The 24,960-nt window shown below is 35.5% G+C and overlaps 1 protein-coding gene across 3 annotated transcripts in view; it reads left to right on the top strand.

Annotated features, from left to right (window-relative positions):
- The window catches only part of LOC119597270 (histone-arginine methyltransferase CARMER-like), a 26,051-nt gene extending 1,091 nt beyond the window's left edge, over positions 1–24,960 (top strand). The window contains exons 2-13 of one of the 3 annotated variants that reach the window (XM_037946804.1): positions 2,586–2,708; positions 2,893–2,996; positions 3,484–3,522; positions 3,666–3,842; positions 4,101–4,369; positions 4,499–4,671; positions 4,788–4,927; positions 5,120–5,202; positions 6,231–6,418; positions 14,653–14,733; positions 20,871–21,001; positions 21,409–24,960. In XM_037946804.1, the coding sequence (XP_037802732.1) occupies positions 2,586–2,708; positions 2,893–2,996; positions 3,484–3,522; positions 3,666–3,842; positions 4,101–4,369; positions 4,499–4,671; positions 4,788–4,927; positions 5,120–5,202; positions 6,231–6,418; positions 14,653–14,733; positions 20,871–21,001; positions 21,409–21,588 (1,688 nt within the window). In that variant the 3' untranslated portion in view covers positions 21,589–24,960. Of the gene's footprint in view, positions 1–2,585; positions 2,709–2,892; positions 2,997–3,483; positions 3,523–3,665; positions 3,843–4,100; positions 4,370–4,498; positions 4,672–4,787; positions 4,928–5,119; positions 5,203–6,230; positions 6,419–14,652; positions 14,734–16,513; positions 17,083–20,870; positions 21,002–21,408 lie in introns of those variants that run through there. The other 2 variants (XM_037946805.1, XM_037946806.1) reach the window with 2 other exon arrangements.

The following is a 24,960-nucleotide window of genomic DNA, read 5'->3' as shown; positions in this document are numbered from 1 at the left end:
AAGTAGCATCATTAAATCTATCAGCCAGTCAAGTCATTGCTAATATAGCAAGTGATTTTATCATTAACAGAAAGAATAGGTTGTAGAGTAAGCTTTAATAATCCCTTAGTGATGTTATTAGAAATCTCTTGGTGTTATTGACTCCAGTGATTTCTGGCAACAATCCAGCCACTGGGAGCGGGAGTCCGCTACATGTAGCGGAACTACATGTGGCGTGCTCTAGTGCGTTGCCACACATACAGCCATACCCGGCAGAGCAAGTTGTTTGTTATGACAGCTATAGACCTGGCAGTAACTAGTTAAGCAGTGGCAATTAAATATACTATAGTTCCATTGACTGTCTTTATCAGCATCAAAGTGTGGTATATTTTGTGGGATGGATGTGGTGGCATGCAATCTGAAATAGTGATGGTCAGGCAGTCACCATGACCTCTGTTGCCTTTATAAGACAGTATCATTTATTTTTCCCTACACACTAAGGGAAAAACAATATCATCCAGTTTATAGCCAAGAGCCAGAACCAAAGCCACTGCACCAAGAGCAATAATACTCAAATATCCATGCCTTATGACAAGGATTTATCAGTAACCATATAGTTTAAAGTAGTAAGTGGTTCTTCCCCTTAGCCATTTTTACATTGTAGACAAAGGGCAAAGACAGCCAGGGCAATTGCCAAACCAACTGCAATCAATGAATGGATGACAGGGTAAGCAATGTTTACTCAACCCATATTGGTAAGATGTATTGATCTGGTTGGATATTCTCTACCCAGAAAGCTTTGTTTTAGGTACTTAATTTGTCCTTCATATTTACCCTTGTAGGAGGCCATTCACCCTTACCAAGAACCTAAGGAACTTTTGGTCACACAATGGGCAGACTGTGGATATGCATTTTATTTATCCTTATCAATGCATTTCTTCAGATCTTGAATTGACAATGAAGTGAATGGAAAGGTGAAATATATGATTGCATTATTTATAAAGAAATTAAGTTGTTTGATGATGGGATTTCATGAATTCTCAGGCTAGAGAGAAAGTAAGTGTGTGTGTGTGTGTGTGAGTGTGAGTGTGAGAATGAGGACTACTTGATATTATAACAATCATTTTGCTATAACTTTGATTTGTATCTATGACCTTGTAATTTAGGTAAAGTTTAAAGTAAATACAGATTCACTGTGTAAAGAAAAGATTGCAGAAATTATACTCTCCATCAAGGGTATCAGCTGAGAGCTTTGGAAAAAGATGTTCACATCTACATGCTCCCTTGTTTTTGCATTTTATGTGAGAACACGCACATCACTCACACACACTCTCACAGACACACTCGCACACTTACACACACTCACACTTGCGTGCACACACACACACTTGAACACACACACACACACACACTTGAACACACACACACACACACACACGCACACACACACTCACGACACACACACTCACACGCGCACACACACACTCACACGCGCACACACACACTCACACGCGCACACACACACTCACACGCGCACACACACACTCACACGCGCACACACACACTTACACTTACACTTGCACACTTCAACACACACACTCACTCACACTCACACTCATACTCATACTCAAACTCATACTCATACTCACTCTCACACTCATACTCAACCCACTCTCACACTCACCCACTCTCACACTCACCCACTCTCACACTCACCCACTCTCACTCACTCACTCACTCTCACTCACTCACCCACTCTCACTCACTCACCCACTCACTCACTCACTCACCCACTCACTCACTCACCCACTCACTCACTCACTCACTCACTCACTCACTCACTCACTCACTCACTCACTCACTCACTCACTCACTCACACACACACACACACACACACACACACACACACACACACACACACACACACACACACACCACTTGAACACACACCACTTGAACACATACATACATACATACATACATACATACATACATACATACATACATTGGCGCATACAAATACATATACTTGAGTGGAAATATGCATGAGTGAAGAGCAGGTGATAAGCATAAATATGCACGAGTGAAGAGAGTGTAGAGGATAAGCATAAAGTGGAAGGGACCTTATTTCCTGAATATTGTGTATTTAACCAAGTCTTATTTCAGAAGAGAAAATGAAAACATAATATAAACATTGTAATGGTCATAGGAATGGGTCTTGATGTGGTCTCTTGAGCTTGTGAAACCAAACCTAAAATTCTGTGACCCTGGCAAACAGACTCCAAACTGCAACAGGATAATTGGCTTCTCGTTCAGGGGATTGGGAAGGCTCAGAGGTTTTGGGTGGGAGGAGGAGGAGGTTGGTAATATTAGACATTTTGGTGCGGTTGTTGAATTTTGTAGATTTTGCATTCATTTGTACTTGTTGTTGAGTAGTCCTAAGCAGTGTTGTTTTTAAAAGGATAATTATTGATGTTATTTAAAAAAAGGGAGGGGGAAGTAGGGGAAAAATTATATATTCTGTATAGTTCAGTTAAAATTTCACAGTATTTTATAACTTCCCATGATGTGCTTGATGAATTTCTAATGAGTACATCCCTTTCAGGTAATACAGATCTGCTGGACATACCAATTGACGCCAAAACGGAATGTTGCCGGCTAGGCTCTAAATCATATTTATTTTACTCCCCACATGAAGACCTTCTCGTAACCTTTACCTCGGAGTCAGGTGAGTCTTTTGATTAAGTGATTGATATTGAAATAGAAATAGTGAATTAGTAGTACATTGGTGCCAATTTTAGGCTTTATTCATACTTTGAACAATTAAATTTGATTGAAAGTATAGGTAAGTGGTGGATGATGACTTTGAATTGTACGATTGTTCACTGATGTGATGGAACATATTTTTGCAGATTCTAGAAGATTTCACAGAATAATTTATAAGATGCGGCAGGGGAAGGAAGCATCTGTGTTTAATGAGAGAACAGATGACTCCAGTGCGACCCAGTACTTTCAGGTGAGTTTGCTCAGCTTAGATCTATACTTAATGTTTGTTCTAGTTTGTTAATCTTCAATTTAGGGGAATTTTTAAGGAGAGATTACGAAGTATTTTTTATTTAGTCTAGAACTGGGGTTGTCAAACTCAGAACCCTTTGTGGACCAATTTTCTCTTTAGCTACCATCTTGAGGGCCAACAAAGGTTCATACCTTGCTTCCCAGGATTATGTTACTAAAACTGGTTTTATATACTGCTACATAAAATATATTATACCTATCAGAGTTTGTGTGACATTATTTTCCCTCTTGGTGGTCATAATTTCACAAGCTAATAATTCTTTTAGTCACCCTGCAGGCCACTTGTGATCATCCCTGTGGACACAATTAGACTGTAGACCATGGGTATGACACCCCTTTAGTTATTTAGCTATTAAGATGTGTATTTCGTGTATGAATATGGTTTGATGCTAAATCTTTATATAATTATTATTTAATTTTTTTTTCAGTTCTACAGTTACCTGTCACAACAGCAGAACATGATGCAGGTAAAGTGTTTTCATATTCTTTAAATGAAATTGTCGCATTGTATATACACCCAGCATTCTGAATTCATGAAAACATGTATTTGTTACTTATTCTATTATGGAGATCCCTAAAATGCAATTTGATTTTCTGTTATCCCTCCCAGGATTACATCCGGACAGGCACTTACCAGCGTGCCATTCTGTCTAATATGAGTGACTTCAAAGACAAGATCATCCTGGACGTGGGAGCCGGCTCAGGTATCCTCTCATTTTTCGCTGCCCAGGCTGGTGCACGGAAAGTGTATGCTGTTGAGGCTTCATCGATGGCGCAGCATTGTGAGGTATTTTTAATACATTTTTTCCTTTGCCTGTTCATTATTTATCTTTATTTTTAACAGAAGTCATATTTTTTTATTGGTTCAAATTGAGTCATTGAAGATATTAAGGCTGAAATGGACAGTTCTTTGCAAAGAAGGAAGAAAAGGAGATTTACAAACAAACTTTCATTGTCTGGAATAAGCAAAGCATAGATATTAAAAACTATCAGGCCATTTATTATTAAAATATTACAAAGTATTATAAAGAAAATATCTTTGCAGATGTTGGTCAGAGCCAACAACCTTCAGGATACCATCGAAGTCATTGCCGGCAAGATTGAAGAAATTGACCTTCCCGACATGGTTGACATGATCATCTCTGAGCCCATGGGTTACATGCTGTACAATGAACGCATGTTAGAGACTTACCTTCACGCCAAGAAGTGGCTTAAGCCGTGTGGACGCATGTTCCCATCGCGTGGGGACCTCCATGTTGCCCCCTTCAATGACGAGACCTTGTACTACGAGCAGCTGAACAAGGCTAACTTCTGGTGAGCTTTGTGATGTAGTTTATTATGTTTATTATTATTATTATCATTATTTTTCTTCTAAATTTGAAATACCCTGAGAAGCTGATAGAAAAGTTTTTAATGAACATCATTGTTTTACTTAATTTTCAGGTATCAGAATTGTTTCCATGGTGTAGATTTATGCCAGCTTAGAGAACAAGCATTAAATGAGTACTTGCGCCAGCCCATAGTAGATACCTTTGATATCGGTACCTGCCTGGCCAAATCAATTCGTCACTCCCTTGACTTTCTGACTGCACAAGAGAAAGATCTCCATCATCTAGGTAAATGGAGAGCAATTTCTATACAGAAATATTCTGGAAATCCTTGTTTTATGTTAAGGACATAATTATTTTGTAATATTATCATCATTTTATCAACCTAATTTTCTCTTTTCCAGTTATCCCGTTAGAGTTCCACATCCTGAAATCCTGCACAATGCATGGCCTGGCCTTCTGGTTCGACGTAGCCTTCCTAGGGTCCACGCAGACAGTGTGGCTATCCACTGCACCAACAGAGCCCCTTACTCATTGGTATCAGGTAAGACCCATAAGCGTTTGCTGATGCCTTAAGAAATGCGTTAGGAGTAGGTGGAAATAGACACTCCTCTTCTATCTCCTGTTGTTATTGGAAGAGTTTTTAGATTTCATTGGGGTCTGTAAAGATGTGGATTAGTTATACATTATTATTAGGGTTATAGAAACAAGTAGGTCTAAACGTTTTATATTTCAGGTGCGGTGTCTGTTAGAGAAACCAATATTCGTTAAAGAAGGGCAACTGGTTACAGGGACAGTGGAGCTGATTGCAAACAGGAGGTAAGTATGGTTGTGAGGGATTTGTTCATTTGGGTGAATGTTCCTTCTTTGTCACCAGACGTAACTTTTGTCTTTTAACTTCAAAAATGCTGTGATTATATATATATATATATATATATATATATATATATATATATATATATATATATATTATGTATATATTATATAGATATAATTTATTTCCCCTCTCCAAAGCAATATCACTGCTAATGCATTGCTTTTCTCTTTCACATTGCATGTGTTCTACTGTGTTTATACCAAGTAGTTTGCTATAATGCTACTAAGGGTTACATGGTTTGTTGTTTTGGTGCAGTCTAATGTCTAAATGTGTACCCACATATTCACTGTTCCATTTAGGGGGAGACTAAAAAAAAGGGATCTTTTAAAGCTGTGTTAACCCACTTGATAAAATAAAGGAAGGTAAAAGAGGGGAGTTGACCATTGGACATTTTACTCATCCTTATTTAACACCAAAGGACAGCTGATGTCAAATGTATTTAAATTTTATTTTTTGACAAAAAATTTACAGGTTTTTAAAGTATTTGCCATGATCACTGCCTTTTCATCCAGGTAAACTCTAGATCTTTTCCCTCTCTCACATTCCCCTCCTCACTCGCTATATTATCACCAGCTACCTCCTGGTATATCAATACCTTTATATTTTTTGTATGCATAGGCACTTTTGATTACATTATACACATTTTGTTGGTTTATAAGTTAAGTTAGTTTTGTGTGCTTGTTTAAATATTCTTAGTAATATATTATCTGGTATATAAAATAAAGCTCTCCAAATGCCTACAAATTTATATTAGTTAAACTTGAACTTTTATGTTGGGGAAGTGGACAAGCTGGAGATTTTGTGGTTCTTAGGGCTATTAATAAGCATTTGTGAATATATGTTAGGCAGGAGGAGAATTGTAATAAGACCATCTGTGAGACTTAAAGTCATTGTTATTAGCACTTACAGACAGCAGAGGTAGAATTGGGTTTTGTGAATAGACTTCAGATGCTTTTTGACAACCTTGCAGACAGTCCTACAATGTGAAGATCATGGTCCGAGTTGAGGGCACCACGACTGTGTCCTCCAACACGCTAGACCTGAAGAACCCCTATTTCCGGTACACAGGCGTTGCACCACAGCCACCACCGGGGAATAACACAGTCTCACCCTCAGAATCTTATTGGCAGCAGATGGATGCCCTCGGTGCTAAGGAAGGTAAGTGTATGGCCCTTGATTGAGTTAGCCTTTGCAGGTATAGATTGCAGTTGTAGGTATGTGTTACAAGTTACTTATTACATGTATTGTGTTGGGCATTGGTATTTATGTTTTTTAGGGGGACGTCTTTGTGGATCTGATTATTTTTAGCAATAATTTTGGTTGTTTTTGTTGGTAGTTACATCCTCTTTTAGATTATTAAGGAACAGTATCTGTGAAACTAAAAGATAATGTAAAGGAAGGAAAATGAATAGAATATTAGATTGAGTCATTACACATAAATAGAATCCAACTTCAGAAATCTTCTCTGGTCGCCATCTCGGAGTTTGTTGAATATAATGTGTGAATTACCTTTATATAGGTATTGAAGATACACAATATTTAAGCTTCAACCTTTAAATGTTTTTGGAATATAGGCCTCCAAACATAGGCCACACCCACTTCTTAGGCTGTAATGGTGATGTACAGTTTATTCAATAGAATTTTCTTTGGCAATGAATTTATCTTAGTGCTCAAATTTGATAGATAAGGTATGTATAGTCACAATTGTCTATATCTTCATTCTAGATTCTTTAGCCTCATAGATATAAAGTGATATCCTCTTAGCTCAAGTTCTACTACTGAGGGTTAACCATATGGAGATAAAACATTTTGTTTTAAAAAGCAACCAGCATCCATTTTCATGAGTAGTAGAATGCCATGACAAATTCAGTTTTTGTCAACACATGAAGTTGATAAATACATCATTGTTGTCAGAAAGTTAAGTTATACTGCCAATATAATCTTATCATGGGTGGAAGAAATTCAGTTTCTGACATCATAAGACTAGGCTTTGACCTAGTTTCAACTTGTTCTACTGCTTTGTTCAGCAACTCATTTCATTCTCGCTGGTTTAAGCAGCCCTCCTAAACCGTAGAGTTGGCTAGAGTACAGGCTAACTATGTCCTATCCCTGATAGTTTTATTTACAAAAGTATGATAAAGTGACAGCTCAGACAGCTTTGGAAGATACTCTCTCTCAATGAGGGTACATGGTGTTGAACTTTTCAGCATTGTTTAGAACACCTTGAATAAAGTACAAAACATCAAGATGACCATGAAGCCCAGGCCCTGACTGAAAATTTGACTGTCAGTTACATATATACAGTCAGATACATTTATAGTTCAACTGTATTTTTATTGTTACTAATATCAGCAGTTGATGCACCAAAAGCTCTACGTGACCAATCAGACATATCAGAAGATGGCAATTACTACCTGAAAGCTGGGTTATGTCAGTAAAGATTTCAATGAGCCACCAATGCCATTATATAGGCCCTTACTATTACAAGAAAATGCTACTGCATTAATTTCATGATCCTTCTGATGGCAACATTGTGGCCTTTCCACTATTCTAGTGAATATTTTGCATCCTTGTATTATAAAACAGTTGTTCTCTGGAAAATCTAACTTAACTAGTTTGATCATCATTTAAATCTATTTTGAGTTGCTTCTATTTCTCTGAACTACAAAGTATAGCTGATAAACATACATAATTGTACCTGATACAAATTTTAGTGACAGCTTATGTTTTTTTGTAGAGGTTGTTTGTAAAGAAAACAAGTATATTTGAGAGTAAGATCTGCTAGTTAACCTTTTATTGACGGGCATAAGAACTCACTGAAATAAATTAAAATCTAGTGAGATGTGGCAACGGCCCGGCAGTGGGCGCGGGAGTCCGCTGCCTTAAGCTGAACGTCCCGCTCCACTCGCTCTGGCGCGTCGCCGCGCGTACAAGTTTGCCCGTCCGTGAGACCCGTTTTCTATGACGTATCTACACGTGACCCGTCAATAATGGGTTAAGGAAGTGAAAAAACAAGGTGATATTTGAGACAAGCCAAGGAAAGGGGTGTAATGTAGAGGAAACGTCTTGAATTTTAGCAATTGCCTTCTTGGTGAAGTTGACACCCAAAAGGAACTAAAGAAATAATTTCATCAGCTGAAACACTTTTTAAGCTGTACTGCCCAAAAATAAGACCTGATTTAATTCTAGTTCACTGTTTCAAGAATTCTATGAGTAGATACCGGGTATCCAGTATGATTAACCCTCCTGTAGTTAATCTTGATCAGACAGAGTACCATTGAAAAGAGAACTGTTGATGATTTCTGGCGCAGATGCTGGGTGCCGAGAGTCCGCTACAAGTAGTAGAACTTTCAGCCCCACATGTTCTATCGCATCGGCACTCCATCCGAAAGGGGTTAAAGCTAATATTTTGCATGTCATCAATATTTATAAAGAGGTGGTGACCAAGAAACATCTGGTTAAGTTCATATGGTATTTTCCCTTTGATTGGACACTAGAAAATGAGAACTATTAAAGACATTTTTATTATATTGGCTGTAGAATATGTGACCAGGCAAAGGTTAGATCAAGAAAATATCAGACATTTATTTCATGCAAAACATTTAGGCTCCAGGTTTTGTCACAAGGTTAATGCCAGTTTAGGTTCACAAATCAAGTTATAAAAAGGGTACTGAAATTGCAGCACAGTAAGTAAAGTCTGTCATTTCAAAGTAAGGTCTTGATTCGTGTGGTTATCGAGGTTTTAAAAGTTTGTCATTGTCTCAGTTGTGGTACAGTAACTGTCGATATGGTGTGTGAATCAGGTTAACCAAAACCAGAATTGTCTGTCTGTCATGTCAGTCATTCAGTGTGTATGTAAGAGTCTGTAATTGTTTTTTTCTTTTATTGGGTTATTTGCATCTATTGTGATGGTTATGTGCCATTAACATTTTAAAGAATATGGTTCAATAATTTGCTTGATAAAATTGAGTGGCTAATTTCACTGTTAGGTTGTTGAGCAGGAAAAGCTAACAGAAATGTAAAAGGAGTAAAATCCTGAGGTTTACAGTTTTGCAGAAATACAAACTGTTTTATGGTATGAAATAAATGCTTGTTGATGTTTTATTTTTCCTTACTTATCTACATACCTTTTAAAGCCTTGTGGTATTATGCCACAATAGGCATTTTTCTTCCCTCCTTTTTATTATTATTAATATTATTATTATTATTATTATTGTTGTTGTTGTAATTTTGTTTTTTCTTCCTGTATAGTAGTATAAGCAAAAAAAAAAAAAACTGTATTTATAGATACAGCTTATCCAATTATATCATCATAATTTGTTGTTGGTTAAAACAGTTCATAATGTGAAGGTTTTATTTTGATCTGGGAATGTGATGTACAAGAATTATGGCGCTTTCTCATGTGACAGATATGACATTTATTGGGTTATTTTCATTAATGATGCTACCTGGAGGTATTTCCTGGAAGAGAAAACCTCAGTGTGGGATGAAATGGTAAATACTGTCATTATTATCTTGGCACTTTGTGTGTTTTTGACTGTTCTACAAGGTACCATAAAGAGTGAAATGGCAAACTACCACCATATAACCATACAAATGCTAATGAGCCTGTACTTTGACCAAGTGGTGATCTAGGCCTCTCAAGGTGCTACAGATATAATTTGGACAACTTTGAAAAGGGAACAAATTTAGGTGTACCTACAGTAAAGCTGCAAAGAAATGTATTGGTACTAAACAGTACATGAAAAAGGGATATACCAGTGATTGTTTTAATTTGGATATTTTTAAGTGTATTTCAAAAGAGAGAAAGTCATCTTGGGTTGAAAAAAGTGCTGTATATGTTGAGTATAGTACTTGTGAGTTGAAACTGGTATAGCCTATGTATGTGTTTGAAGTATTAAGAAACAAAACTTTATTTATGCTATATGAAAACCTCTCTTGAAATTTATGACTTAGAACTTCTAAGTTTGTAGGTCTGTAGGTTAACCCAGTGTACTCTGGTACATGTACTGACCATTGTAAGTGATTTCTCGCAGATGACTCCACTTTAGAGTTCATTAGTAGCCCAACATGATGACCTCACCTGATTTCCCCATTCCTTGAATGGGGAAATTTCGCTCTATCTATCTATCTATCTATCTATCTATATCCCTCTCTCTCATGCTTATATAACTGATATAGGTTATTATTATTATTGGATGACATGCATGGCATGTCATCTAAGCACAAAGTTTTAACAGAATAATTAAATACCGATTGTTTTAACGGTGCGTTCTGTGCCATGGTGCTTTGACAAACTGATTTGTTAATGCTCAAGAACACTTCACTTACTGGCAATTTCTGTAGTTTGTGTTCAGAGCAAGGTATGAAAATTATATTGTGTTTGCAGTGACCGGCCCAGCTTGTTGTGCACCAGGTCCCAAGTGAATTGAAGAGGAATTTAATTTTGGGCTAGTATGGCAATTTTCCCAAGAGTTTACTATCTCCTAATTGTTACATCATGGCTTTGGGCCTTCCTTTGCTGGTGATCTGTTTTACATTATAAACTCATAAAGTCTGGGATGTTGTCCTTTTGGTAAACTTGTTTGGTTTTGCATTTTTTTATTGTAAGTGACTTTCAAGGTTGTGTAGTCTATACATCCTCAATTTTTGGGCTATGATGAGTCTTTCTGGCAAAAGTGAAGAAAAAACATTCTTATTCCTTCTTTAGCACCATCATTTCATACTCACATCATTTTATTCAAAGAAAGGAAAGTGGTATGAGCTGTGTGTGTCTGCAATATTACACAAGTATGAGAATGAGTGAGAGAGAATTTTGGTGTTTCGGTTGTATGTGTTTATTTTTGCATTTGGAGTTTGTATCTGAATGTTCATGATTTACTATGAAAGAGGTTTCATTGCCTTGTGGGATAATTTAATGGAAATGTAAAATAGGTCATTTTATAAATGTTTACTTATATTTTAGATAATTTATAAGATTATTCTCGGGGAGAATCCTCGATAGTATCAGAAAACATTCAATTTTTGAAATATAAAATAACAAAACCGATTAGAAGGAAACATTCATATGCATGTGCTTGTGCTACAAACATGTAAATAGCAAGTGAATGGGGGACGGCAGTGATGGGCATCAGTACATGGAATTGTCTAAAGCGATACTGATACATTGATACTTGAAAATTGGCAAAAGCAGTTCCGATACATTAATTCTTTGTTGATAGTTGAAGCGATCGAGAGAGAAAGAGAGGGGGTGGGGAGACTGAGAGGCATTATCTGTACATATCTGTGCAGATGAAAGATTTTTAGGAAAAATATGAATAAAAAAAATATATATCAATTAGTGTTATTTTTTCGAGATATTATATTTGTCAATTAATGACTGGTAATTGTACACAATATGTAGCCTTTATATAGGACCTTAATCCTGCAGCTTGTTAGTACAGATAAGTTTACATTACATATATGAAATAATTTGACTGTTCCAGAATAGACTTCTCATTTTGTTATTCCACAAGTAACTAAGAAAAGAACTTGTTATTAGTGCTATCAACATCCAACAAAGTATCTATGGCATTTGTATATATTCAGATTTGATATAAACAATCCTGCATTGTATTGTGCATAATGGAAAAGAAGCTCAAGTGTGAATATCTGCCAAAAATTGTTGCCATAAGGTATTTTGCAATTCATAAATGTTAACTTTAATTTCAAATTGGTCACATAAATGTATCAATGTATCAGTTATTTCCAATGCATTTTGGGAAAAGCACCCTAGTGACACTGATAAAATTATGCTGTTATTGAGTAGCAAAGGCAATACTGATACCAGCACAAAAGTATTGAGCATGTATCGCGATACTGCCTATCTCTGGGACTAGACGACCACCTTGTAATGCTAGCTATTTGTTTCTCATTTTGTTTTCATTTTGAGGTATTGCATTTTGTTACATCCCATAGCCTTCATCCATTATCCCTCAGAGCCCCATTCTAAAATGTTTTTCTGCTATGTACAGGTTATTACATATCTGCATAATATAATCTTATTAACCCATTGAGCCACGAGTTAGTGTATACATGCAATGTCCACTATGGTTTTGTTTTATTTACTATATTTTTGCAGATGCTTCATAAAGTCCTTAGTTGCAAAGGAGTTAATTACTAGGCCTACCTGCCCTCCCCCATTTCCTTTGTTCCTTGAATATTCAGAGGAAAGATTCTTGCTTGTATTAGTATTATATTAGTCAGTGGTGATGCTAATAACATACATAAAAGCCTTTTCTCCTGAGTAAGTAAGATCAGGCAGGCCAAAAGATTGACTTTTTGGTAACTTAGAGCTTGTGAGACCCTCTGTATATAAGCAAATTAATTAAAATAGAACCACAGTGGATAGTATGTAAACGTCAGCAATGATAGATGTTATTAACATATTTATTTGTTTCCGTTGACCTTCATTCTTCACTTGAACCCCCCCCCCCCCTTATAATATAGTCTGAAAAATTATAATTCAGTTTCTCTCTTACTTTCTTTCTTTCTTTTAGTAATAACTTTTATTCCCTCTATCCCTGTAAAACCTCTACCATGATTTATACCAGAAAAGGATTTAAGTAGCTTTTTGTCTTGCTTTGCGGCAACATTCTAAAAACACCCTAATGTTATTAAAAATATTGCCCAGTCATAAAACGTGGTTGAAAAGGGGAATGATACAATATTTCTTGAACATCTGTTAAACACATTCTAAGGGATATATTACCTCTATTTTGTTTTTACTGGTTATTGTTACATTAAGTATGCTTTGTTAGAACCAACATACATATTTCCATGTGATTTCCTCTCTAGGCCATTAAGAAAGTGAAAGGTCTTTTTTCTTTTTTACAAAGGGTCTTACTAGTGATACACAAACTATTACTAGAACCTTTGCTTTGCTGAGGGACTGCTTGCACAAAGCTAGAAATCTCATGCTGGCCAGGAGACGTACTTGGTTTCCTAATACTGATAATTGTTATTTCTTTCTCCTTTTCTTTCAGCATTTATTTCCATTTGCATTCTATATTGTGGGCAGAAAATGAGGAAACAAGAAATGTGTGTATTTGTTTTTTGTAGGATCTAGGTGCAAACATATCGTTTTGACTGATCTCGTTTTGAATCCTTGCCTGGATTTAACTTTGCTTTGTGTGTAGGAACAACTTGTGCTTGAAAGAAGAAAAAATTGGGTCCCAATTTTTAAATTTTTTAGGAAATATTTTGTGCAAGTATGGGCAGAGGTATTTATTTTATATTCTCTGATTTTACAAATGAAGGAGACAAACTACCCAAAATTAATGCTGTCGATTATAGGTATAGAACACTATCAGTTTCCAATTCCCTTAGATTTAAGTAGAATGATATAGGTAAAGAAGGATGCAAAAGTTCTGTGATATGTCACTAGATTTTCATTTGGTAGTCTCAGGTTTGCACCTAGTTGATGTGGTTGTGAGTGAGTATTGGCATTAGCTAGGGGTCAGAGTTGGGGTGGAAGAGCTGGCCACTCTACTGTGTCTTCCCACAGCAAAGAAAATATGCTCCTGGTACATATGTACCCTCAGCTGTCTACTTGAGTATGGGATGAATTCCAACTTGAATATAAAGAACTGGATGGATAGATTGTAGATTTTGAGCTCTATTTCTTTTGGTATGTTGTTTGATAGCAAAAGTGTTAGAATATTTGCTACACCCATTAGGGAAAGAAGTCACTATATAGCCAGCACTCGCCCCTGCAATTCAGAAAATATGAAACTTTTTACAGAATGAAAACTCAATATTAATGCAATTTGGTAGTAGCAGCAGGAAAACTAACTGGAGAGAGATGTTAGAGATAATTGCATATAGTGTTTGGATATATTCATATGCAAAAATCATATATATTACTGTATACTGATGAAGTTTCTTATGACCCTACAATATAGTGATTAGAGGTCTTGTGTCCTGAAATGTTATTTTACTTGGTGTGGGTGGGGGAGTGTAATGCATTTACAGGAGTATGAAGCTGCATTTTTTATGTGAAGTATTTGTAAGCCAAAGTTAGGAAGGAAGCTGTAAATACAAAAGAAAAGGTCAGATGTTGATTTTCTTGGCATGGTTTATTTTTTAGTTAGTTATTTTAGGATTTTAGCTGTGTTAAAAGTAAAACCCAACCATTCACCCAGAATAGGGTTGAGAAATAGGCAGTGGAAAGTACTGAAAGATCTAGGACATTTTAGAGATAGCATTAGATGAGCATATAGTGTTGCAAATGCATAAGTGTAAGTATAAATTTAAGGAGCTGTTAGGATTGAACCGTAGCTGTTGCTTGAGGCCCACATTGGTGTGCACATACAAGCTACACACATTGTAACTACAGGTCTTACTCCCTACAGCGCTAAATATGGTGAATGGCATCACGGTGAACGGGCTTGGAGAAGTGGCACTAGAACAAGGACCTTCTCTCATCACCCTTGGTAATTAAAGTTCTTTACTCTGTATTTGCACATTATTTGTTTGTTATACCCCTCCCCTTCCACCCCCTCCTCCCTGCCAGTTCCCTTGTTCAAGGCATGGAGATGAAGTGTAGTTTGCCTGACTTGATCTTTGAACAAAAACAGAATATTAGTATTGTACTTCTTTCTTGTTTTTAGTCTTATTTTTTAACTTTTAAATAGTAATACTGGTATTCTCAAAAGTAGTGTATGTATGGCAATGCTTTGAATTTGTCATTACTATTTTAGTCTCTATCCACTGACATTTTATTGAGGTTACTAATATTGTAACTACATTGGTTGGTCTTCCTAATCATATAAGGTGACAAGGGAACATTTGCTGATTATTTTTGGATTTTTTTTCTATGGGATTATAAAGCAGTAATTGCTGCTGAGTACAACTTGCTCATAACTTAGCCAAAGTAGTGCTTTTTTATTAACTCATGAAAAGCTATGTAGTGTGGCATTGGAAGTGGGTCTCAGTTTATCTAAATACTCTATACATTCATAATCCACACACGCACATGCACACACATTCATAATTAAGTTTAGGTGTATGAACGTAGTGACATACATTCACACATGATTTAAAAAGAGTTTGTGTACATGAAATCACCACTGCCACCAAGTATCACAGCTTTAATTACATGCAAAGCTTCCCACCCAATCCCCTCCCTCAGCAGAGACAGTATCCACAGGACTTTCCAACTGGGCTGGATGTATCCTTTCCCTGCCATGCGCAATTTTCCAATTCCACTCTTATTTGAACAAGGCTCTTTAATTTTCTGTAGTTTTGCATTAGTGCATCTTGCAAAACTCTGCATCGAATAAAGGCATTGTCCAATTCATCCTCACCTTGTAGCTTTTTTTCTTTCTTTTTGGACTGATTTTCGTTTTTCTGCTAAAACATGTCTGGGACATGTTTAGCTAATGTATTTTGGAGGAATAAACGGCATGGGAAAAAGTTTTTCTGTTTCCTCGGGCATTAGGGCTGGTTGTGAGATTGACCAATGTTTCTCTCTCTCTCTCTCTCTCTCTCTCTCTCTCTCTCTCTCTCTCTCTCTCTCTCTCTCTCTCTCTCTTCTCTTTGTTCTCTTTGTTCTCTTTGTTCTCTATGCACTTGAACTTTTTTATTTTGAGTCTTGATGCTTTCTTTGAGTCTCATGTTTTTGTGGATTAGATTACATACATCTTCCACACTTTATATGTTGTTTTTCAATTGATCTTTACAGTTTTCACCCAATAAAGATTAGGAGGAGATAGTTTGCATGTATTGGCACTTTTAAAAGTAATGTTTTCAGTAATGCATGATATTCAAGTAATTGTTAGTTGTATTAATAATAATCAAAAGAAAAATTTGGATGGAAATGAAATGAAAGATCATAACATTGTAAAATGATGGTTTTCTAAAGCATATTACGTCATCATATGGCTAAAAGTCTATTGTTTTATATATATATATATATATATATATATATATATATATATATGCACACATACATATATATATACATATGTATACATATATATGTATGAATATGTATAATAAAAGATATTCAAGAATTGATAGAAAATTTATGAATTTAAACTTCTAAAGTATGTAGAGCCATCAGAAATATTCATGTTGTTTTTAGTGATTAGGAAATATATTTATAATAGAAAATTACTGGCTGTAGACAAGGTTGGTGCTCTTATATTGCATTCCTGCTTGCGCAACAGGACTGATGTAAGATTATGGCCGCTCTCTCTCTCTCTCTTTCAGACTCATGCGGAACTTGGCGTTAAATCTCCGAAAAAATGGATGTGCACTTTGCCCCAAAACCACAAAGCATTGTAGGCTGTATGTGTGTGTGTGTGTCGTATGCGCTCCTGAGAAATGGGGCCGCCGCACGAGGCTCATTCTTGCAATGAGGGGGGTGCAGCGACACGATCCTAGCCATTCCTAGCATGCTTGCGTGGTTTTGGGGGGATGCATTTTGTTTTCAATTAGTATTCTCCACGAGAGCCATGTTGCTGTGCTTTACAATTTTCTCACGTCTCACTTTTATCGCTGCTGATCATTTCTTGTGTGGTTTCAGTGCTGATGACAATGCATAACAAGTATTCCTTTTAAGATGCAGTAATGCTAGGTTATGATTGATATCAAGGTGTTAGGGTTGTTGGTACTACTATTAAAAAAGAAAAAAAAAAAAAGATAAAAAAAAAATTAAGCCAATTGTGTCTAGCTGGAGAAGTCTTATTTGCTGAGATGATGATGATGAGGCTTTTAATCAGTTTCATGAGCCCTGTTGTGTAGACCAGTAGAGAATAATAAACTTTTGGAGCACCAAACTTGAATTTTTCTCACCATATGACTTGGTCTGAGGGCTTGCTTGAGGAGATTGTGAGAGTGTGTCTATATGAGAGAATATATTCATGCAAAAGTGTGTTTGTTTGGTTCTCCTGAGGTATATAAATGTGTGTGTATGTATTTGTTCACATGCATGGGCTTTGTCCAAGTGTGTATATGATACAACCTGACAAAGACCTGAGTAAATGTAGTACACATAATTTTGCAGCTGCGTCCATCAATTTCAAGCAGTTGATAATTTCAACACAATATTAAAAATGAGATCTGTTTTGTATGACATGTTGCCCTCGTTCCCTATACAAAAAAGATGTAATTGAAAGAACTGTCAGTCTTTGTGAAAAGTTCTTCAGGTATTTGGAAAGAAACAACTTGCATTTTCTGGAAAAGAAGTAAATTTATGTGCATGTTGTGGTTCATTAGGTTTTTAATTGTATGCAAGAATTATAGTCTGAGGAGATTTTTTTTTTTTTTTTTTTTTTTTTTTTTTTTTTTTCCCACTAGTACTTGTCATTGAGTGGCATTTTATTTTCCATGCTTGCACATTTTTCCTATTTCTTCTCCCCTTTCTTCCTCTTTTTACCTGATTTAATGGCAGTAATAAAGTATTATGCCAAGCAGTGTGGTAGACCATAGAACATTTTGTATATGCAGCTTTTGAAGAGTAAAATTGCACAGTAGCCCTTTCCTTTTTTTTTTTTTTAGTGTGATGTTATCTTCACTTTTTTTTTCCCAAAATGATTTGGTAAAACAAAGCATTAGAAAAAAAAAAACATGTATGAATACAGGACATAAATGCAAAATTTGTCATCTGTATATATACATATATACATATATATATATATATATATATATATATATATATATATATATATATATATATATATATATATATATACATACATATATATATACATATATATATACATAAATAAATATATATATATTATATATGTATATATATATATATATATATATATATATATGTGTGTATATATATGTATATGTATTATATATGTGTGTATATATATGTATATGTATATTTATATATGTGTGTATATATATGTATATGTATATTTTATATGTGTGTATATATATGTATATGTATATATATGTGTGTATATATAATATATATACATATAATATACACACACACGCACATGCACACGCACACACGTTTAAAGGTGTTTGATCCTTTGCTTTGTACAAATATTACTATAGATACTATTTAAGTGGTTAGAGATTTAACATCAAATAATCTTTGACAATTGTTGTTTTCGTATTTAATTGATAATTAGATCAACTGTGTGTAACATAAGCTACCTGATTTGGAAACCACAACCAACATTGTGATACATGAAAATTATTAATGGGTTAAGGATTTTATGTTAATTGGAATATTCAAACATGAGGCAACATAAATAGAGGTTTTGACATGTATGCTAAAGTTAATGTTGATCTTGTGTATAGCATAAGGTAGATTTGCATGTAGCTATTGAATAATGATTAATACAGTTTGTAATAACCACTTACCATTACTAGTAATTGGTTTTATAGAGAACTAATGAGAGAAGAAATGTAGTCAGGTGCGGAGCAAAGAAAGATAAAGCTATTGTAGCGTCGCCACGCTTATAGTTGTCCCCGGCAGATCAAGTGGTCTGGCAGCAACAGGTTAAGTTATCCAACCTTCAGGATTGCCCCCAGCCAATAAGTGGTCTATTTCCCATCTTGCTGTTCACAGGCTAACAGAGCCATCAGTTAATGCACTCAGTTTCAGTCAACAAACATGGCAGTGAGGTCCTTCAAACTCTGCTTGTGTAAACAGTGATGACATCACAGCCACTATGAGATGAGAGTCTGAAAAGAAAACACTATTTCTTTTAAAATGATATGATTTTAGATATATTTATTTTAAGTAGCATGTGGGGTTTGAGTAAATAAATCTTAACAGACTAGACCCTTGCCATGCCCCATTCCCCAAGTCTAAGTGATCCATACTGTTTCACCCAGCCCCCAACAAATTTGCTGCAAGAAAAGGATTGTGTCAACAGAGAGCTTGAGGGAAAGGGGAAATTTAGATATTACTGCCAACTTGTTTAAAAAATGTTTGTAAGACTGCAGCTTTAGTTTATACCCAAAGAGGATTTTCTCAAAATCCTGTCGGTGTTAAGAGAAGAAATTAATTTGCTTGAAAGTTAGGTTGAGTTTCTGTACCTGAAATTTGAAATATGAAGCAGGTGTATCTTCCTTTCTCTGTTTTGTATGAATGTATTTTATTTAACATTGTTCATTGATGTTAGATGTATTTTTTTTTTTTTTTTTTTTTTTTTTTTTTTTTTTTTTTTTTTTTTTTTTTTGTCTGAAGTGTTGCTTTGCTTGAAAAGAAAGGGGAAATATTGTACACATTACCTTGTCTATATATATATATATATATATATATATATATATATATATATATATATATATATATATATATATATATATATATATATCAAGACATGGTAGTATGGAAATGATTCTAAAGTGAAAGAAAAATAAGGTAAGTATTTGTGATTTTTATGTGTAAAATAGTATTAATGGTATTATCCAGGTGTGTAGACAATTATACAATAATTTTTAATATTTTGACATAAGCTGTTGTTTGTATGAGGTTTTATGCATTGTCAAGGAGTATTATGAATATAATGTTGAAAGTGAGTTTTGTTGTACTTTTGAGGAGCATGTAAATTTATGGAAATGGACTTGGATAAAATTGTCCAAAATTGTAAAGTAAGAACAGGTTGGTGATGTGACACAGTACAAAACATAATAGATTTTGAATCGTTGGTATTTGAAGATCAGGGTGAATCACCAAAAGAAACTTCTGCCTATGTTCTTTACCATGATGAATGTATGAATATCATAGTGAATGTAAAGTGAACAAAAGGTAGTGTCAAAACCAGAAAAGTGTTGCCTTACAAGTCCAAATGTGTGCGTGAAAAGAGAATTTTTTTTTTTAGAAGTGGTCACCAAGACTCCAGATAGTGATTTGCACTGTGGTTTCAAGCTGGGTAGGGTAGGTATGCAGTAATGTGTCATATTAGGAAAATAAATGTGATTGCAGAATGTAAGAAATTGTGTGTAAAGAGAGCACTGTGGAAGCTGATGGAATTTCATGAATACAAATTCTTAACTAGAGTTAGTTAAATGAAGAAATTGTTATTATTAATGTTGTTGTTTGTATTTATTTTATTTTTTCCTTTTTTATTCTTTTATTTTTTATTTTCTTGTTTAAAAAATGCAAAATAGCATGTTTGATCACTTTTTAAAATTTAGACCTTATAATCAGTGATAAAGTTTCCTTTTGAAAATGCATTATGTTAGAATGAAATTTTTAAAATACACTTCTAAAAAAGGACTTGCTTCTTTTGCTCTCTTTTACTCAAGTCTAAAGTCTGTAATTCTGTATTCTCCTCTACAGCATACTTTTAGCATTTTTTCTTTCTTTTTCTTTCTTCTCTCTCTCTCTCTCTCTCTCTCTCTCTCTCTCTCTCTCTCTCTCTCTCTCTCTCTCTCTCTCTCTCTCTCTCTCTCTCTCTCTCTCTCTCTCTCTCTCTCTCTCTCTCTCTCTCTCTCTCTCTCTCTCTCTCTCTCCTCCCCCTCCCTCCCTCCCTCCCTCCCCCTTTTTTCATGTTTCATTATTTTTGATCCTGTTCTCCTTTCATTCTCCATCCACAAACTCAATATTTGTACAATATTGGCATTGCTAAAACACTTCTGCTCTCCCCCTCAGGCCAACAGGTCCAGCTTGGCAGCATTAGCTTGGGCTCGCACCTGAACGTACCGATGCAGGTGGGGACTTACGGCCGAACCCTCTCTTCCACACAGGGCAACTTCTCCCCAAGCACTCAGACATCACGCCAGGTATGGGGACAAATTTCTCTGGCTCTTTAACTCATGGCAGTTTGTTTAGGTGTTGGTTTATATGTGTGTGGGGAAGGTTGGTGCATTCATGAGGGTGGGGGAGTATTTGTTTGTATGGATGGATGGATGTAGAAGTATGTTGATATAGCTATATGTAGATTTAAATATATTATATATATATATATATATATATATATATATATATATATATATATATATATATAAAATTTTTATTTTTATTTTTTATTTTTATTTTATTTTTATTTTTTTTGTAAGGAAGTGGGCCTAAGAAAATATAAATTAGACTTTTGGTCATTATAAATCTAATGCCCTTGTTTTTGTTATTGTAGCATTAAGCTTTTTTTTCTTCTAAGTTCGGAATGCAGCATTGTTCCTCCTTGTTTCAGTCAACTGTTGGCAGCAGCACAGCCATGGGAGGAGGGAACTTCCCCGTTAACAGTGCCCTGATGATTGGTGATTACGTGACCCCAGGATCCATTGTGCTGCCCACGCAGGGTATCCAGCTGGGTGGCCACTCCTCCCTGAGCAGCAGCGGAGGAGGGGGGGTACGCTCCCCGACCCATTGACCGGGACTGTTGCAGACCTCCTCCCTTCTGGCGCAGGAAGTCGATCCCGAGCAGCTCTCTTCATTGACTCTTGAGGCCGTCCTGCTCGGCCTGCATGCTGCCAGATGAAGGTGGAGAGTTTGCCTACATGTGTGGCTGCCCTTGTGGAGATGACATAGCAGAAGGGGGAGAGGTTCCGCCAACTGATCCTTGTCCTCGTATGACTATTACGAAAGAAGCAAGGGACTTTGGCAAAGTTTGAGAGGAGGAAACATTAGGAAATGAAATCGATGGGAGACTTTTGAAAGAGATGAAGATAAAACAAACTCAAAGTGGCTATTTTTTACATAATGGTTGTCTTCATAATTTTTTTTTTTTTTTTTAATTATTATCATCATCAATATTATTATTTTAAAGTTACATTCTTTCTCTTATATGTATGAGGGTGTGGATGCTTGGTAATCTCTTGAAACCTGACAAGATATATATATGTGCACATAGCTCAGGGTTTTCTTTCCATCTTCCATTTCTTCTCTGTTGTCTCTAATCAACAATTGAAAGAGTATATCAAGAGAATAATCTGCAAGTAAAAGTAACTTTTTTATGCTTTTGTCTTCGACCAAGCATTTCCCCTGCAGCGTCTTGGAGAAAGAATTCTTCATATTGTACAGTTAACCTGGATTTTTGTATAACATTGAGGAAAATTTGGACCTGGCTCATTGCTCATGTCAAAGAAGCCCATTGTATTTGTATAGCACTTGTACAGAATACTTTAGATGGATTGATTGGGCTGTTTTTGCTCTTGTAAGGAAAGATTTTTTAAAAACTTTTGGCTTAGACTGTACACTTTGTTTCTTATTAGTTTCTTGAAAACAAACATTGCATAATTTCATACTGTGTGATCGTCATTTTAGAAGCTGTTGGTTAAATATCCCAAAATTTCAGGCATCAGGTGATAATGATGTTTTGTTATATATTTAAGAATGAAAGTATTGGGATATTTGGTTTAGAATGTATAATTATTTCATGTTTCTCTCAAATGAGCTTTTCAAGAATAAAAGCTTGCTAGATACTGCAGTACACTACCAAACGCAAATGCATATACACATGAATTCTCTCAATATAAACATGTACATATTTAGCTATACTTAAACATATGCATTGGTGTAAAAATATACATACATATGTACATATGTAAGTACATATGTACATGTATGCCCTCACATATACCATCACATGCCCTCACACATACAGACATGTACATACATATAAATAAACACATACACATACAAAATAGATGAGAGAAAGAAAGTGAGAGAATGAATATGAATACAAATACATGTGTGTTTGAATTTTGTTTGTTTTCAGTCTTTGTTTCATTTGCTTCAGAATTTTAGTTCCAGATTTTACTTTCCAAATTTTCTTCTTCTCATTCTTCCTCTTTTCCTCATCAGGTTTAAACCATTACTTGTCGGTGTGTGTCGTTTGTACTTCTTGTTTATAGGTGGTGCTCTTTGGTGGTGGAAGGAGGATCATGTTGAACCATTCCATGACAGTATAATAATAATTACTGGTTGTTAGGATAGTTAAGGTCAGCCTTGCCCTCCCAAGGGAGATGGCCAGGGCAGCTAAATTAACATGCTGGCTGGTGGTGTCCGCCATTGCGGCACATTGGTCGGTGGTAACACCTCTTGGGGCCCAAAGGACTGAATGGAAGTATGGCTTTGCAGGGTTTTGCAGGTGACATGACCTGGAGCACATGGTGGGCCAATGTTAAGCAATAAATGTTAAGCTTCTCCCTTGAAGCTGCCAAGGTCCTGTGTCTCAGGAGTTTCCAATTGTCCAGAATACCATACTGTGTCTCATAGACACTTGGTTTAGATGATGTTCTTATGTAATAAATTCCTATGGAATTGTCATAGCTGTCTTCTTCACAGGTGTTTCATATATTGAACAAGCTTGTGTGCTTACAGTAAACCATGTTGGTGCGTGAAACTGCAAGAAAGACTTCTCCTAAAGTTACCAGGGGCTCTGCCAGGTTTGCATGCAGGGTCAAGGGATACTCAGGTCAAGCCATGCCATGCTGGAGCAGCAGGAGAAAGGGGGCAGGCAGGAGTGTAGACTTCATTTGAATTTGATGTCTAATGCAGTTATTATCTGATAATGAATAGTGGAGGTAATGGAAGCCCTCTTGAAGCCAGGGAGTTTGAGACACAATCATGTATTGTGAAGAATTTGGTGTCTGTGTATGTGATCTGTTGGTGAGGGTCTTCTAAGATTTATTGATCATATAAAGCAGAAAGATTGCCCTGTAATTGGGCACATAGATGTGGATACATTTCGTAGGCCTAGTGTGTCATATGTGAAATAGCAAGCAATTAAAAATGACATTTCTGTTATTCTTTGAACTCTGCAATTACTCTTCCTAGCAGTTTGTAGCAATATCTTGTTACCAGATGATGTAATGATGGAACTGGTCAGTTGCATATTTTTGAAAAATGAATTTGTATTTTTCAAATGATAGGCTTACCATGTTTATTTTGATACTTAAAAAACATCTTAGGTTGTAATTTACAGATTCCCTGAAGGTTTTAAAATGACCATGTACTCTGCTTGTATGTGACTAATTATATTATTCAATATTTTTATTTTAGTTTTATTAATTTGGCTTTATAAAAATTTTACATTTTGGTTATTTTTACTTTCTTTCATTGTAATGATCAGGGTTTTGAAAATAAGTATGTCACAGATCAAATTACCAAGTTAATAAGATAGTTATAAGATAGGATAGCTAGTTCTTTGAGGTTTGCTGTGTATGAATGTAAGAAAAGCCTGGATATTCCTTCTCTAATGCACAAATCTCAAATGCTGACTGTTGTACTTAGTACTTAGGAGGTTTTCTGAGTACTGAAAAAGGAAAGTTTACAGTAGATATGGACCTCTTTTGTCATGTTCCCCAAATAATTTGTTTGTTTGCAGAAATTTTCATAATGGCAAAACATTATACAAATACATAAACGCACAAGAGCACACTTGTATAATCGTACATACATTCACATATAACTACTTTTTATATAAAACCTTTATCTCAGAGGTGTTCACTGTATAAAGCCTGACTTAGTTGTAATATTTCAAAATGTTGGCAAGCAGTTGTAAAGGGAAAGAGAAAAGGAAGTCCTTTTGTTTACATGCTTAACCTTTTCCTTTCATCTTGTTTGTGAATATCCAGGGCTTTTTATTTTCTTATCTCTAGGTGAAGTTACAGCAACTTGCGCCCAGTCAGTGAATTAAAGAATTATAATCATGTACTTACAGATTTAGAGGATCTAGGAGAACCAACTCCCAATGGTATATGAGTGAGATGTTATCTGATAAGTGCAAGCAAAAAAAAAA

This window comes from Penaeus monodon, chromosome 39, assembly GCF_015228065.2.
Source record: "Penaeus monodon isolate SGIC_2016 chromosome 39, NSTDA_Pmon_1, whole genome shotgun sequence".
Classification (NCBI taxonomy): domain Eukaryota; kingdom Metazoa; phylum Arthropoda; class Malacostraca; order Decapoda; family Penaeidae; genus Penaeus; species Penaeus monodon.
The sequence above is the reverse complement of the archived record's forward strand: the minus strand, read 5'-3'. Positions and strand labels throughout refer to the sequence as shown.